Below are 16,118 nucleotides of genomic sequence, written 5' to 3' on the forward strand. Positions count from 1 at the left end.
TGTAACATACTATTTTTTAAAATGAGCATGTGAGTAATATTTCTAGGTTTACTGTTGATACAATTGAGCAGCACCTCAAAGTTGCATAGACTCCTCAGAAAATGTTTGGAAGTGAAATGCCGGTTATCTTCATCAAGAATCATTTCTGCTATGGTATTGCTTATGCTATTGATGGTTATTTTGTTTCAGGTGTGAATTTAGATCAATTTCCTTATTACACAGTACTGTATGTTCTGAATTAATATCCTGTGGGGCTGCTGCGGGAGGAATGCGTATTGAAGATTTTCATCATTCGCTTTTAGACATCTGACTTAGTTACGTTTGCGAGTCACTCAATGAAGAGAGAGAGAAGTTAGAAGGATGTTTTGCAGCATCTAATGCCTGAACTAGTTTGTGTGACTCCTCCACAGAGTGCACTAAATGTCAAGTGGCTCCCCTTGCTTGAAAAGTAGAAGAGATTCCCCACATAAAATGAACTACAACTTTTTAGACTACGCTCAGTGACTTGGGCACTTAACACTCAGACACCTGAATACATTCTGCATGGGCTTAGACTATTGGATGCTCTCATTGCATGTTTTTTTCATAGAACAGTTCTGGAGAGAACGTACTTATAAAAGAAAATTAACATTTGTTTGTGACTGTTGTTTGTTGTTTTTTTTTTAAACAGGCAGAAGAAGCAGGACTTGCTGTGTCTGTTTTGTTATGTGTGAGAGCCCTTCAGATCAGATCAAACGGAAGTGATGAAATGAAGACATCAGTATGTAAAACAATTGCATGCCTTTTACCAGAAGACCTTGAAGTTAGAAGAGCTTGTCAGCTCACAGAATTTTTACTTGAGCCAACTTTGAGTGGATTTAATGTGTTGGAAGAGCTCTATATGCAACCAGATCAAAAATTTGATGAAGAAAATGCACTGGTTCCAAATTCACTCCGTTGTGAGCTGCTGTTAGCTTTAAAAGCGTATTGGCCATTTGATCCCGAATTTTGGGACTGGAAGACTTTAAAGCGACACTGCCTTAAACTGTTAGGCAAAGTAGTTTCTGATTCTGAGGATGATGCAAGTTGTAATATGTCAATCAATGAAACTGACATGTTAGAAACTTTCTTTAGTGACTATGATGACACAAAAGAACATAAATACTATGATGGAAAAGACACAATAAACCACCCAAAAGAAAAAGCAAGAGTAAAAAAACCAATTGGTTCTTCAGAAAGATACCAGAGATGGCTTCAATACAAATTTTTTTGTGTGCTCTGCAAAAGAGAGTGTATAGAGGCTAGAATACTGCATCATTCTAAGATGCATATGGAAGATGGTGTTTATACATGTCCGGTGTGTACAAAAAAGTTCAAGAGAAAGGAATTTTTTGTACCACACGTAATGGAACATGTTAAAATGCCACCTAGCAGAACACACAGACCTAAAAAGAAAATAATACTGAAAAAAGAGAGATCACCACAAAAGACAACAGTTTCCAGCAGCCCACCTCCAGTGTTTCAGGAAAAGTCGCATCAGCCACAGCTGCCCGAAAACTTTGAAAATGACGCACATGAATATGTCACGTTTAGCCAACTGGAAAATTGCCAGCTACAAGACAGAGACATCTATCCATGTCCCGGAACAGATTGTTCAAGAGTATTTAAACAGTTTAAATACTTAAGTGTGCATCTAAAAGCTGAACATCAAAACAATGATGAAAATGCAAAACACTACTTGGATATGAAAAACAGGAGAGAGAAGTGTGCTTTCTGTCGCCGACATTTCATGACATCCTTTCATTTGCGGGAGCATGAACGCGTGCACTGTGGACCTCAACCGTACATGTGTGTGTCAATGGATTGTTATGCTAGGTTTGGGTCAGTTAATGAGCTTCTCAATCACAAACAAACACATGATGATCTTCGTTATAAATGTGAGCTAAATGGCTGTAATATTGTTTTCAGTGACTTAGGGCAACTTTACCATCACGAGGCACAGCACTTCAGAGATGCATCGTACACCTGCAACTTCTTTGGTTGCAAAAAGTTTTATTATTCAAAAACTGAATTTCAGAATCACCTTGCAGTGCATAATATTGAAGTGTCAAATGGGGAAGTGAAGCAGACACTAAAAGTCGAAGAGTCAGCTTCAAAAGACAAATGCAGTTATCTTCCAGAGTCTCAGCTGCTTGAACAATCTGAAAATTCCAGTCTGAATGATAACTTGGATCCCTCAGGCTCTCAGGAAATTCCACAGATAAAGGAAGAAGCTCTCTCTGACAGTGAAGATCTAGACAGTGAAAGTAATTGCAGTCTTCATTGTGGGGACCACAGTGCAGATGCTGCAGGAAACCAAGGCCAGGTGTCTCCTCTACTAATTGAAACAATGGCTCACAATCAATCAGTTCCAGGTTTTCTCATGTCCCAGGAAGGAGTCTTCCATCCAGCAGATGTGAAACAAGAGTGTTCCAATGTGGCAGTTTGCTTTGATGAAAAAAGACTTTCCTGTGGTTTTGAAGGCTGCTGTTCCACACACAAAAATTCCAGAAGTATGCAAAAACACCTTCGCAGGGCCCACCCATATAATTTTAAAGGGAAAAAAAATATGGAGATGAAAACTAAAGACTTTCTTGATCTGTTGAGTGATGCTCAGGACAGTAAATCCCCTACAGACATTAGTACAGAGTTAGGTCATAATTCAGATACAAATGCTGACTCTCCAGAAAGCTTGTATTCTACTATAGATGCTAAAGGAAGCAATGGCCTGAAGGAAGAACCTTGTCCTTCTTCCCCAGAAACATCTTTTTATGACAGTTCTAAAGAATCGAATATTGAAGATAACATGTTGGAACTAATGTTAGGCTTGAAACACCTAAGCTTAAAAAATTCTAACATTCAGAATTCTTCAAGACACAAGCCTTTTTTGGGCTCTTTACAGTCCTATTCATCTAGGGATGCCAAGTGCCCTGAGTCAGTAGATGAAACTACCTCAAAATTTCAGCTTCAAGAGCAAGAGGATCATTTACCCAGCCAGTACCTTACTCAACTGGCAGCTAAACCATTTTTCTGTGAATGTCAAGGATGTACGTGTGAGTTTGTGACCAGAGAAGCTCTCTTAATGCATTATGTTAGAAAGCATAACTATTCAAAGGAAATGGTTCTTCAGTTAAATATGTTCCAGCATCGGTACTCACCATTTAAGTGTCATATTTGCCAAAGATCATTTACAAGAAAAACACACCTGAGAATTCACTATAGAAACAAACATCAAATTGGCTGTGAGAGGGTAGCTCACAAGGTATGTTCTAATGAAAGATTTGATCACGCAGGTTTATGTACAGATGACATGCATAAAAATAGCACTGTTCCACCACCTGTCCATGCAACCAGTGTTGAATTTGTTGAACGTTCAGACCATTCTGAACAGTTGTGTCATCCTAAAAAGGGAGACTGTAGTTCTGAGACAGATTTGGAGTCCAGTGAAGAAACAGACAATAATGTAACAAGAAAAACGCCTAATATAGCTTCTCTGGACAGTCATAGGGAAGAACTGGAAGCAAGACAGGGAAGAGGAAGCAAAAGAACTGTTGCTAAAGGAAACTTATGTTATATATTGCATAAGTACCACAAACCATTTCATTGTATCCACAAAAGTTGTAACTCAGCATTTACCAACCAGAAAGGTTTGATTCGCCATTATAGAACTGTTCACCAGTATAATAAGGAACAGCTCTGCTTAGAAAAAGACAAAGCAAGAACAAAAAGGGAACTTGTCAAATGTAAAAAAATATTTGCATGCAAATACAAAGAGTGTGGTAAGCGTTTTTTATGTTCTAAAGCTCTTGCTAAGCATAGTAGTGACTTCCACAATGAATACATAGAGGATCAAAAACTTCTTTCTGAAGCTGAGTCTGCAAGATTTGCTTGTAACCAAGCCCACTGCCATGCTGTATTTTATACCTTTAATAAGCTTAAACAGCACCTAATAGAAGAACATGCTAATCAAGAAAAATTAAACAAAGATTTTGAAATCCATTGTGACCTTAATGGCTGTGATCGAATTTTCACAAATTACAGTCACTACTCTCAACACGTATATTTCCGACATAGTGAATATTATGATAGTCTCTTTGGAAATCAGAAAGAGGAGGAAGATAATCAAGATAAAGATAAAAATGAACAAAGTTATTTGAAAGACAGTTTTGACGTAAGCAAGCAGAATGGGAAGCAGTTAAAAGAAAAATCCAAAAGAATTAGCAGAAGTAGAGAAAAGCATCTGATGAATTTCAAAACAAAAGAGGAAGCCCTACAAATGTGCAAAGAGAAGTCTAACCAGACCCAGTACCCTTGCATGGTTCAGGGATGTTTGTCTGTAGTCAAATTGGAAAGCAGTATAGTGAGGCACTATAAGCGCACACATCAGATGACCAATATGTATATAGAACAACGGATTCAGAAACTTGTTGTTTGTGTTAAATGTGGCATAATGATTGAAAAACAGTCCTGCTCAGAAACAGCTTTAGACTTGGATAAAAAAGGTGTAAAAGGTAAGGAGGATAAATCAGCTGATCCTGAGCACGCACAGGAAAGTGAAAAACCTCTTGTTCCAAATACCGACTGTGATCCTCAAGATGTAAGCAACGAAGACCAAAAAAGATGTCCATCGAGTAGTGTGAGTTTTGATGCGAGTGCCTTTATGTATTCAGGCACTTTAAAATGTAACCATAGTTCAAAGAAGACCTGTTTTGAAGACCGTAACATCCGAGAGCCTGTTATGCATAAAACTGAAGATTTTTCTGAAAATAGCGAAAGAGAGAATAGCTCTTACTTCTCCAGTTTACAATTAGAGTTGCCAAGAGAGAAAGACCCAGAAGGTTGTCAACATAGTGCAGTTACTCAAAATACAAAAAGAAGTGTACTTTGTGCTACAAAAGACAAATTTCAGAAGCCTCCAGTGTCAAAACCATTTGATTTAAAGACATATAAACCAATGGGATTCGAGTCTTCATTTTTAAAATTTATTCAGGAAAGTGAGGGAAAAGATGACGATGATGATGATTTGGATGAGGTAGTAGGATGGGAATCTCCTGAGCAGTTGCCAGTAGATAAGACCTTTCAAAAAGAGGGAGATGGTCAAGGGGATATACCAGTAAACAGCTTTGTAAATGACAAAAATGTAATCATACCCCAAAATAATCATGGGCAGCTAACAGAAATCCAGCCCTTATTGTCAGAATCATCATCTGCCCCTTCTTTAGAAAATTTGAGGGCAATCTTGGACAAGGCACTAACGGACTGTGGAGACCTTGCCTTAAAACAGCTTCATTACTTAAGACCAGTAGTTGTTCTTGAAAGATCCAAATTTTCCACACCCCTCATAGACTTATTTCCAACAAAAAAGGCAGATGAGCTTTGTGTAGGAAGTACATAAGTAGTTTTGCTTAGAGCAGACTGCCTCCACAACTGCTATATGGGGAGAACTTCAAATTAGAACAGTAATTGTTACAGTACACACTGTTTAGGTTAGTTTAGACTGTTTTCCATGAATGTATAATATCTGTCAAAAGTATTGGCCAAGTTTAATTTAGCTCCCCATTTTTTTTTCAATGGACAATGCTGATTTTGGTGCTATTTAACACATCAGAATACTGGGGGCTTCCTCTTGAAGAGTAAATGTGCATGATTGTATATGGAACAAGTACTAGGGTACCAGGGTTTGGGGGGTGATGGAGTTATTACTTGACTTGAATGTGCACCCTAGGGTGCTTTGTGTAACATATTGTACACTACAGCATCTTATATTTTTTTGAGTTATGAGTTTCAATAAATTACAGTTTTTCACCCATTTGTTTATTTTATAGTAAATCTTTAATGTGGTTTACTTGTAACTGAATTTGGGACCATTCTGAGTGCATTGACAATGTTGCTTAAGTTTTATGCATTTGTAGATAAATGTTCATCAGACTGATGAAACAATATAGATACAGAAAAGTAAAGTATTACATTTTATTCTATAATATTTTCTGTGCTTTTTTCAGACTTTAAGTGGCAAGTGCTTTCTGCCTGTACTAATTACAATTCTTTAGAGTTCAGCAAGTCCTAGTTACCTTTCCTGAGTGTATGGTACAACACAAGTGTTTGAAAAGTGTTACCAGACTTCCAAGACAGTTGTGTCACATGAAAGTGTTGGTGCACATTTTGGGTTCCCTAGTTAGCCTTTTTGGATAATGAATGAAACCTAGCTAGAAGATTCACCAGAAGAGTAATCTAGTATTTTAAGAGCTGTTTCTTGTTCTTCTGTGTCTTGTTCCTTGCCATACTTCTGGATACATCATGAGGCCTGGAATCCATTTCCCCTGCAAGTGGCATTTCCCAATTTTCATGAGAATGCAATGAGCAAGCAGCAATCACAGCTGCTTATTGATTGAGGGCTTGGGGTTTATACTGTGATCTGAAAAGCAGCAGTGGAAAGGAAATGGAGAAAACTTGGGAAATGTTTAAAACAGACCATGAATATTGGCTGGGTGCAGGAATGAAGAAGGCTATCTAAAAAACTATCTGGAGAACTGTTATGACTAAAACTAGGCAGAAATGACATCTTCATAGTACACTTTAAAAAGTTATTTGGGCATCCTTAAAATAAAAGTTAGATTAAAAGTCATACACCAAGCAGCAGAAGTGTAGTTCATTGCATATCTTGTTCTGTCACTTCCTTTCTCTAAACTATAAGCTGCTTATAATGAAAGGAATGTGGTGCATGAATCTTCTTGCTAGCTTTTAAAAATGGAAGTAAGTTAGGGACAAAAAGTTAAATACTACAACAGGGTCAGACACCTGAAGTGTATTCCAAACTTATTTTTGTCTCTTTAAAAGAAAAAGTCTACCTTTTAATGTCAGGCTTGTGTTATGTTCGAACATACTTGAATCTTCAGGATCTCAAAACAGGAAAAGACATCAATTGCAGACGTAATAAACACACGATGACTGTTACAGGTAATGTGCCCAGAGGGATAGCAGTACACTGCTGGGTTTTGTGAGTATCCCACAAAGCAATCTGTCCACTTCAATGCCTAGAGAAAGAAAACTGGTCAGCATGAATAGTAAATTCAGTGAGGTTTTGAGGCTTTGGTTTCATGTCAAGCAGCTGTATTTCCACTAGATAACCAGAGCTTCAAATGTGACAGTATTAAAGAATTCAATTATTTAAAATACTCATTTTGAGAGAAATTAGATGAGAATGCAGGAATAAAATGAGACAGAATACGTATATATGCCAGAGACCAGAGAAGTGGTGAGACAAAGGCAGTATGCAAGCTCTTGCTTTATGTAGTCCTAAAAATGTACCAAATCTTTTAAAAATTAGTTTTGATGTCATTGATTGTTTGCTACAACTTCAAATGCTGTGAGTACAGTCAGGAAAATGGAAATGATTAAATGCAAGGCTGATACTTAATGTGGTGATAAATTAGCTGAGTCATGAGAGACCAGTAAAGAACTTTCTAAATGGGGAATAGCAAGGAGAAATAGATTCCACCAAAGCCAGTATCTGCAGACTTAAAAGGTAGGACACAATTTTGTGATGACTCCTTAAGCTAGCTGAGTCCTCTTTGAAGGTAACAAATGTGTATGTTCCTGAGACAGTTGCATCATGTCTGATACTGACTGCCACTTCCATCCATGAGCACACACTGATGGAAATCTGCTTTGTGCAAGGACCTGAAATTATCTTGAGTGACCTGGGGACAACTTGGTTTTCATAAGTTTGAAAGGTAATGCTCCTATATGTTTGCAGAAGCCAGAAACCAGAAGAAAATTTAAAAATTAAATGGGATTTATTTCCAAGGTGCTGCTTTATGATGTAGAAGCAGCTTTTGGTAAATAGGGTATTTATGTAGTATGTTGCAAATAATGTAGTTTTACAGATTTTTTTTTTTTTATAGTACTTTCACAATAGTTCCAATGTCTTTGCAAACCTGAAGGCATTTAAACATGGACTTTTTGCTTTCCATTTTCATCAGTTTAGTTGACAGTTGGAAATCTGTTTAACTGGGGTAACAGTTCAGTGTGATCATTTTACCTGTATGCACAAGAAAACTTCCCAGAGAAGTTTGCATTTATTCTTTTAGACTTCATTCATACATCATTCACTAGACCTTCCTCTAATGAATATTTGAGGTTCTCAGAGAATAGAGACATTACTGTTTTGAGAAATGCCGCAAATGGTACAGCTCCAATTGCAGATCTGAGCTTCTCCCCCCACCCCACGCTTCCCCATTGCCCATGCGATATTTTGTACATATTGTAACCTGAAGGTGGATAAGATTTCCCTTTAACTCCCCAATCACAATTTCCTTCTCTTTGTTTTTACACTTGACCTATACTCAAGTTTGTACTTAAACTTTTTTCAAGTTGTTTTCTTTCTTTTCTGTTGTTGCTTCTTGGAGTCGGTGCTGACAACTTTCTGCTCAATAAGAAGCCATGATCACAGATTCCCAGTGAACAACCTCATGGAATTTGTGAATTAATTCTTTTTATAATTAAAAAGATCCTGGGACCACAGAAGTTGTCCAGAAATAAGGAACAAAAGAGTTTCTGCCTGGCATGCGTGAAGCTTTTCTGGTTAAAAGATAAAAACTGTACAAGAGTTTGCCTAAGACTGCTGGATAAATTGCCACATGAATGGAGGCTTATTGCAAATAAGCCAACATACCTCACAGTGCTGCTCTCTCACTCTTCTAACGTAAATGTAGGAATGGGTTCACTTACAATTCGGTGTCAAAAGCAGCAATTCAAAATGCAGGTGGTTCAGAGGTACCATGTGTCCTTGTAGTGTGACTAATGAACAAAATAAAATACATAGTGGTGCAGCCTTGCCTCTCCCTTCAGAGCATGGCTTCCTACTTCCTGCTGTCAAGCTCCAAAGTTATGGATCATTTTCAAACTGACTCTGAATGAGTTTGTATATTTGTAATTTTTTGTATACTGTTCATAAAGCTCTGCTGCAAACTTGCTGCCAAAGAACTCTACAAAATGATACAAAATTAACTTTATACCATCCTACTGTGTTTAAGTTGTGTATTACAGTTCTTCAGTGTTCAGCTTTCCTATTAAAAAAATTTATCCTGCCACTTGTATAAACAAATTTGCATATTAAGCATGAATTTTGTGACAATTGTAGTTCTGTAATCCCATGGAACAGTTGTGTGAAACTTTTAATTCCTTGAACATATTCCGCTCTTCCTAAATCAGTTATTGTTTGCACGTAAATTACCAGCACTATACACAGGGCAAGCTTGTACAAATTACATCTCTGAAGTATTTTGTAGATCCTGTTGAGTAGGCTGCTGCTGTTACTTAAATTCCTGCTCTTTCCATAGACTTGAATATAATGCAGGACAAGATAAAGAGACAGACCTTTCCGTCTGGCAGCTGTGGAGACAGGTCCTGCGATACTTTTCAATCCAAAAATTGTATTTAGAAAGTGGCGAGTGTGTTTTCCTCAGTGGTTGTACACAAGCATCTTAGAGGCATTTTCCTCTGGTGCTGTGGCATCCTGTGTGCTGCTGGGATTTTTAATACTGTGGTCTCAGCTTGTATTCGTATTTCTGTTGAAACATAACCAACGCTGCACTCATCTATCAGCTAGTTACAGAAATAACATCTTACCCATTTCACATACTGACAGTGTGTTTCAGGTTTTGAACTCTACTTGTTTATCATCTACAAAATGCAGTACCATCTCAGCAGGGTAATAGATGTTACACGATCAAAACTGAACTATACAGTTTGGATCCACATCCTGATCCTGATTTCTTTTGGGGCTTGTTTGTCTCATCTTTTTAATTGCCTAGCTCTGGTGGGTGTTGGGGAGGGAGGCCACAAAAGGGCAAAGGTCTGACATTAAGAGGTTTTATTGCCTATGTCTGTTTTCACGTCATAGAGTAGGCCATCATTTTTCCTTCCAAGTGCTACCAGAACTTGTCTTGCAGTGAAGATGTAACATTTCCCGCTTCTTGCTTTCACACATAGGGGAGAAACATTTTGTTCTGCAGTAAAGGAACACCACCAGGTTGACTTCCTGAAATAGGATTCTTACTGTAAACAGCAGATGCCTGAGAAAATGTAGGTGCAAGTTCATAATCATGGTGTGTTGGTCCCCTTTTTAAATTGTTGTCTTCAGGTGTGTGGATTTTATAGGAAAACATGTTTATCGGTTGTGCATGCCCAAATTCCCTAAGGCCGTGAGCTGCCCTACCATGTTCCCATGGGTAGTAGAAAACTGTGAATACCATTACAAAGAGAGACCTTCTAGGCTGACTTATGTACTTCTGGCAGGGCTCTCAGGAGAGCCAATGGGTCAGTTCAGTGGTTTTGCATGTCTGTTTTCTGGCTGTCTTTGTTCATGCAAGACCTTTGAATTTTATGATACTGATAAAGCCTTGTGACACTGTATCTCACAAATTCTGCATCTTGGCTGCAGTGAATTATTTGAGGGAAATTCAATTTCCAGTTAAGTCCTAGCATGTCTTGTCAAGAATGGTTATAGCAGAGAGCAGGGGAGGCTTAAATGAAACCACCTTGCCATTGTCTGGTGCTGTCATGGGCAAAACCTGTTCTTCTCTCTCTCCTAAAGTTTAACTGCTGGTGCCCTTGAGCCCTTCTGCTCTCCTGACGCCCCACAGCAGTATTCCCCCAATTTTTTTCCCTATGCCCACATGAGCGTGAAGGAGGTGAGGGTGGAATAAGAGAGCTGTTGCTCTTCCTTGAAAATGTTTTAAAAAAGGAAGTAGGTGAGGAATTAGTCAGGATGCAGTGTGGTGGTGGGGAGGGATCTGGCTTGGCCAGCTTCCATGAATTGCTAGAGCTTCCTCTAGGAAAGGAGAATAGCGACAGCCAGTAACGGAGCTCACCCAGAGGAGCACTGCCTTGTCTTTTGTGGCAGTTGGCACAGTTAGTATATTTTCTGGAGGGACATACCAGCTTACGGAAGAGAGAAGGCTGGGTTTTAATTTATTTGCCAGGTCATTCTGCTAAATAGTTACAAATGGTGACTGATAGAAAAAAGAGAAAATTAAGTTGTCATTATTTTATTAGAAGTCAATGATGAAAAATCCACAGACAAGTTCTGTTATACTTTAGACTGGTAGAAATAAGATGAATGACTGATACTAAAATGCTATCTCAAGAACTGGCTAAAACCAAGCATTCATTAACAACCCTCTTACTGCATGTCTATCAAGTTACACGTTCATTGTGCTCTGTGTGGTATGTGTGTCCCCAGTACTGCCGTAGCAAGCTCAGTGGTTTTCAGCAGCACCTATGCGGTTTTCACTTAACATTACAGATACCAAATATGAAGAGAGCGTTTTGACTCTGAATAAATATTTGAGTCCTTATAGGGCTCTATAACTTTATATTTCCCAAAACATTTTCAGTTTATTCTGGTTCAGAAAGGAGGGCACCTGCTTGCCTTCAGAATGAGCTGGGTTAGGCAAAAACTATGACAAGCAAGGCTTAAAGTATTTTAACACAAATGAGGTCTTTGGTCCTTGCTACAAAACCATGTAAATGTGTGAGCACAGAGAGTGGGAGAGGGAGAGAAGGGGGTTGGTGATCTGCTTTTGATGGCAGCACTGGTACAAGTCAGCTTCAAATGCTCACTGAGATGAGTGAGGTAGTGAATGTTTCATTGCTACCGAAAGGAGTTTCTGCTTCTCTGTTCCCAGCTGCGTTCTGCTGTTTTCTTTGTGCCAGCTCTGGCACTTCTGTGAATTTAACTCCATGAAATGGTAGAAAACAAACTCAGCAACAGTAACGTACAACTAAGTACCTTTCTACTATTGCAGTGCAAGGAAATAGGGCTGCAACTCAAAGATACAAGTTATTAATGCTATTGGGGCTACTGTTAATGTGAGAGATTCACATCCCGTTTGGATGCCCTTGCATCCTTGCTCAGGCCTGTATCGTGGCATCTCTCATTACCCCAATTTCTCAGACTTCCTATCCCAGTCCTCTAAGCAGGCATCCCCTCTTCTGTACTCTGGTCTCTCTACTCCTATTTTCTTCTTGTGTTATAATCCATCTTGTCTTCCTTTTCACAAGGAAACTCGGGCTTCATCTCCTTACCCAGAAGTGCAGGTCCTGCCCCTTGCTTACTCAGTGAGAATGGAATCGCCCAAAAATAACAGCTCAGACTCTGGAATCACTGCCTTCCTAATGTGATCATGCCTGGCTCTGCTCTGCAAGTGTCCCCTCTACCCTCAGTTTCTTCTACTGTAAGCTCTCATGGTCCTTCACATGAGTAAATTACTGTTATGTACCAAGTTACTGCTACCTCAGCTCATCTCCAGGGATGGGCTGTAGCAGCTGCTTGTCTCTGTGGCAGATCTCTCTCTGGTGGCTTGACCAAGAGGGCCCAATTACCTTGAATTCTCTGTTTTTAAAAAGACAAGAACCCACATTCTGGGAATTCCCCTGCAGCAATATCTGTCTGTCTGCAATAGGGAGTCCCAGAGCAAGCAGCCAAACAAATGACTTTATGGAACATGTGTTATGCCAGCCTGCTTTATTTTAAAAAGGACTTAACAGAGCTTACTCTAGTAGAATTAGAGTGTGTGAGCCAGCACAGGAAGGATGCACAAACAACCACAAAACCACAGATTAAATCAAAGTGTACATTTATTTTCATTACCTCGCCATCCAGGGAATCCCCGAAGCAGCACCCGGGCAGAGGAACACAAGTGGGGACACAGGCACCATGGAGCTCGGTCCCTGCTAGAGGACCCCTCAACCTGCTGTTCTTGCCTGTTTATCAGGGATTCACGCAGATGTAGTTTGCCACTGTGCTTTCATCTTTCCCACAGCAAGGCGAGAATCTCAAGCATGTTTGATAAGGTGCCTCGAAGTCTATCACAGGCCTATGGTATCTAGGCACGGATGTTCTACTTGTCAAGCACACAAGACTAAACAATGATTAGTATGATATATGTGGGGTCTTTTTCTACACCCCAACTGCAAGTCACTTGAGTGTGTTTACAGTCCTCCTTGCCAATCTTCTGTTATTTTCCCCCAGTGAGTATTAGTTTTTGCACTTCGCTTCTTTCAGTGTGGCTGCAAAAGGATTTGGTCACGTACTAGTGAGGCTTTATATGCATTATTGTGTGCAGTCTGGGTAACTTGTACTGAAGAAAAGTAATTTAAACATCTTGCGTACAGACTGCAGTACCCAGGGAATGAAAAGTCTAGTGGATGAAGAAAAACTAACAGCCCTTGGATTTGTCAGCAAAAGCACCCCGAGGAGGAGTGTCTCTCCTGTCTTCCCCTCACATAACATAGGGAAACTGTGAGCTTACAGAGAGCATTGCACAGAGCAAATAAACAGGAACACTGTCAGGAAATCAGGAAGAAAAAAAAAAAAGTTGCAAATTATTAGAGCAGTTCTGGAAGATCTTTTCTGTAGAAGCAGTGAGGAAAGAGACTTCTGTGAGCTTGTGAAAGGGTGGAACAGAGATGACTGGCTCTAGCAAAAATTGTATCTATCCAATAATAAAGGAATGCCCTTCAAGCTGTATGCTAAAGCAACAGAGAGGAACTGTGTGACAGTCAGGAGTTTACTCTTTCACATTTTAGGTCACTAAGAAACTCCCTGCTTATCCAAGCAGGCCTTCTGCTGAAATTCTTAGTTTTACTGGGGAGCAGGGAGGGCGTGAGGGAGTAGGAACAGAGAAGCAGCAACATTGTGTTTGGGAAAGGTAATTCAGCTCTAGCGTGTAAGTTCTTGTGCAATACTAGGACGAATGGCAGATGTAAATAGGTGCAGACAAGGATTGCTGAGTAGCAGCAGCAGGAACCAGCAGAAACTATCAAACAGCAAAGACTGGTGGAAAATTTCCTAATGTTATCAGACAGAGCCGGCTGAAAAGTATTTGGGAGGGGTGGAGTTGGAGATAGGGTAGGATTTCACATCCATGTGGGGTAAACAACACAGCATGAAAAAGATATTTTGATAAATAAAACACTGAGTGGAATAAGGGATTCCAGATTTATAGTTATAGGAGGAGCAAAACTATGCAAGATGAAAATGTGCAGCTGCTGTACACCTGTCATCTGTGATGAGCACAAGATGCTGCATGGCACTGCTGGCACAAGTGTCCATACAGCCCAGGAGTCCTCAGGAGCACTACAGGGTAAAAAGTTGCTAGACACTACAGACAGGAGGATGAGTTTTCTGTGGATCTTAGTGCACCTCTTCCTTCAGAAGTGTGTTGTGTCCTGTTCCTGCAGAACACACACCATGCCCCAGTCACTGAACTCAGCTGTCTCTAGGAATATGACCCCTCTTTTCCCCAGCCTATTTCCTTTGGGTTGCCAAGGTTATACCAGGTCACCTGCTGGACCTTTGGGACTGTGAGAAAACCTTATTAAGTAACTTGATCAATGCCTGTGCCCTGATGCCAGGCCCAGAAGTGCAGTTCCAACAGTGTTTTCCTTGATAGTCTGGTTGAGACTATGTTGATGGATTTGGAGGTGATGGAGAAGGGAATAAGGCACCCTTTCTCTCACTTGCCAGACCTGTGACAACGGGCTCCCCGTGGTCACAGAATCCTTCGACCCCTTCACCCTTACCTGCTGCTCAAGCAGAATCAGTGAGAGCAGGTTACCTAGGACGATGTCCAGACGGCTTTTTAATATCTCCAAAGATGGAGAATTCACAACGTCTCTGGACAACCTGCCCCAGTGTTTGACCAGTAAAAAAGTGTTTTCTTTTGTTCAGATGGATTTTCTGTTTTTTAATTTGTGCCCACTGCCTCTCGTCCTGCCAGTGGGCACTTCCGAGAAGAGCCTGGCTCCCTCATCTTCATTCTCTTGCGCTAGATATGTACACACATTGATAAGGTCCCCCCTGAGCCTTCTCTTCTCCAGGCTGAACAGTCTCAAGTCTCTCAGCCATATGAAGGATGTTCCAGTCTCTTCATCCTTCTCATGGCCCTTCACTGGACTCACTCCTGGGCACAGACAAGATCACTGTGAAGGTGAGCTCAGTGATGTAGCTCTGTGCCAGGCAACGTGATCCCTCCTGACCAGACCCAGGTGGTCCCAGGTTGGAGCATCTTGGACAGCTGATGCACATCTTGCTCCACTTAGTACATAGTGCCAGGCTGTTATTTGACTTGTAGCAAAGACTACATGGGGAGGGAAACTATCCCTTGGGGAAACTGTAGGAGTTTGGCTTTGACCTCCACTATGTGAAGTTCCTATGGATGCTACATGCTGCTAGAAAGTGCTTGGGCAAGTTCAGAAGTGTATTGACCTAGCTGATCAGATTGACTTGGGAGTTGTATTAAGTTCGCCCGTGCCCAACCAATTCTATTCCATTGCTATCAAGCCACTCCTCTGCCTCTTCTGGAGGAAGATGATGGGGTTGGTGCTCTACGAGCTGGGCCTGTTGATGTACACCATCAATGTTCTCTCTGTGATTCAGGAGACCTGGTGCATGTGAAGGCCCACAAAAACATCTTCTCAGTGTCCTCCTCTGCGGACGGACCCAGACGCAGACCAATATGATCAATGCTGAAGCCACTTTATTAAAATACTTAAACCATTATATACTTTTTACTACAACGTGGGCCAGCTCTGCGGCTTGTGCTTATTGGTTTCTAGACTTATACACACAAACTATTATTGGTTAAATGTGGCTGTAACTTATTATCTACACTTTGTTACTATTTCTGACAAGTCAGTCTTTTAATTAATACACATTCTGCATCTGTTGGGGAGTAGCAGTAGTTTCAGTGTCAGTGCATGATTTCTTCCTTCATGTTGACCTTCAGTATGTGTCCATTGTTTTCCAAGAAGTTTCCCACATTTCCCCCTTTTTGTTTTTCAATTAAAAATTGCCGAGTTTATCGTCTTGTGCAGGGCCCTTCGCAGACAAGAGTATAAAGATGGAATAATTAATGCTGTAACAAAAATCACGATCAATATTATTAATCCTGTCTTAAGAATTGCAGCTAACCATCTACCAATTCCCCAATCAGATAACAAATTGTTCAACCAATTTCATTCATTATCTACTTGCAACTTTTTGAACCCTTCCTTTAACCTTTGAATGCTTTTATGCACAGATTCTGACTGAT

At 40.2% G+C, this 16,118-nt stretch overlaps 2 protein-coding genes across 2 annotated transcripts in view; both read left to right on the forward strand.

Moving 5' to 3' along the window:
• The window catches only part of RLF (rearranged L-myc fusion), a 68,284-nt gene extending 62,871 nt beyond the window's left edge, over positions 1 to 5,413 (forward strand). The window contains exon 11 of the mRNA XM_009893009.1: positions 671 to 5,413. Coding sequence (XP_009891311.1) covers positions 671 to 5,413 — 4,743 coding nt within the window. The remainder of the gene's footprint in view (positions 1 to 670) is intronic.
• Positions 5,414 to 10,697: 5,284 nt separating this feature from the next.
• ZMPSTE24 (zinc metallopeptidase STE24) overlaps positions 10,698 to 16,118 on the forward strand; it is a 33,957-nt gene continuing 28,536 nt past the window's right edge. The window contains exon 1 of the mRNA XM_009893010.1: positions 10,698 to 10,712. Coding sequence (XP_009891312.1) covers positions 10,698 to 10,712 — 15 coding nt within the window. The remainder of the gene's footprint in view (positions 10,713 to 16,118) is intronic.

This window comes from Charadrius vociferus, unplaced genomic scaffold, assembly GCF_000708025.1.
Source record: "Charadrius vociferus isolate BGI_N301 unplaced genomic scaffold, ASM70802v2 scaffold459, whole genome shotgun sequence".
In the NCBI taxonomy this organism is placed as follows: domain Eukaryota; kingdom Metazoa; phylum Chordata; class Aves; order Charadriiformes; family Charadriidae; genus Charadrius; species Charadrius vociferus.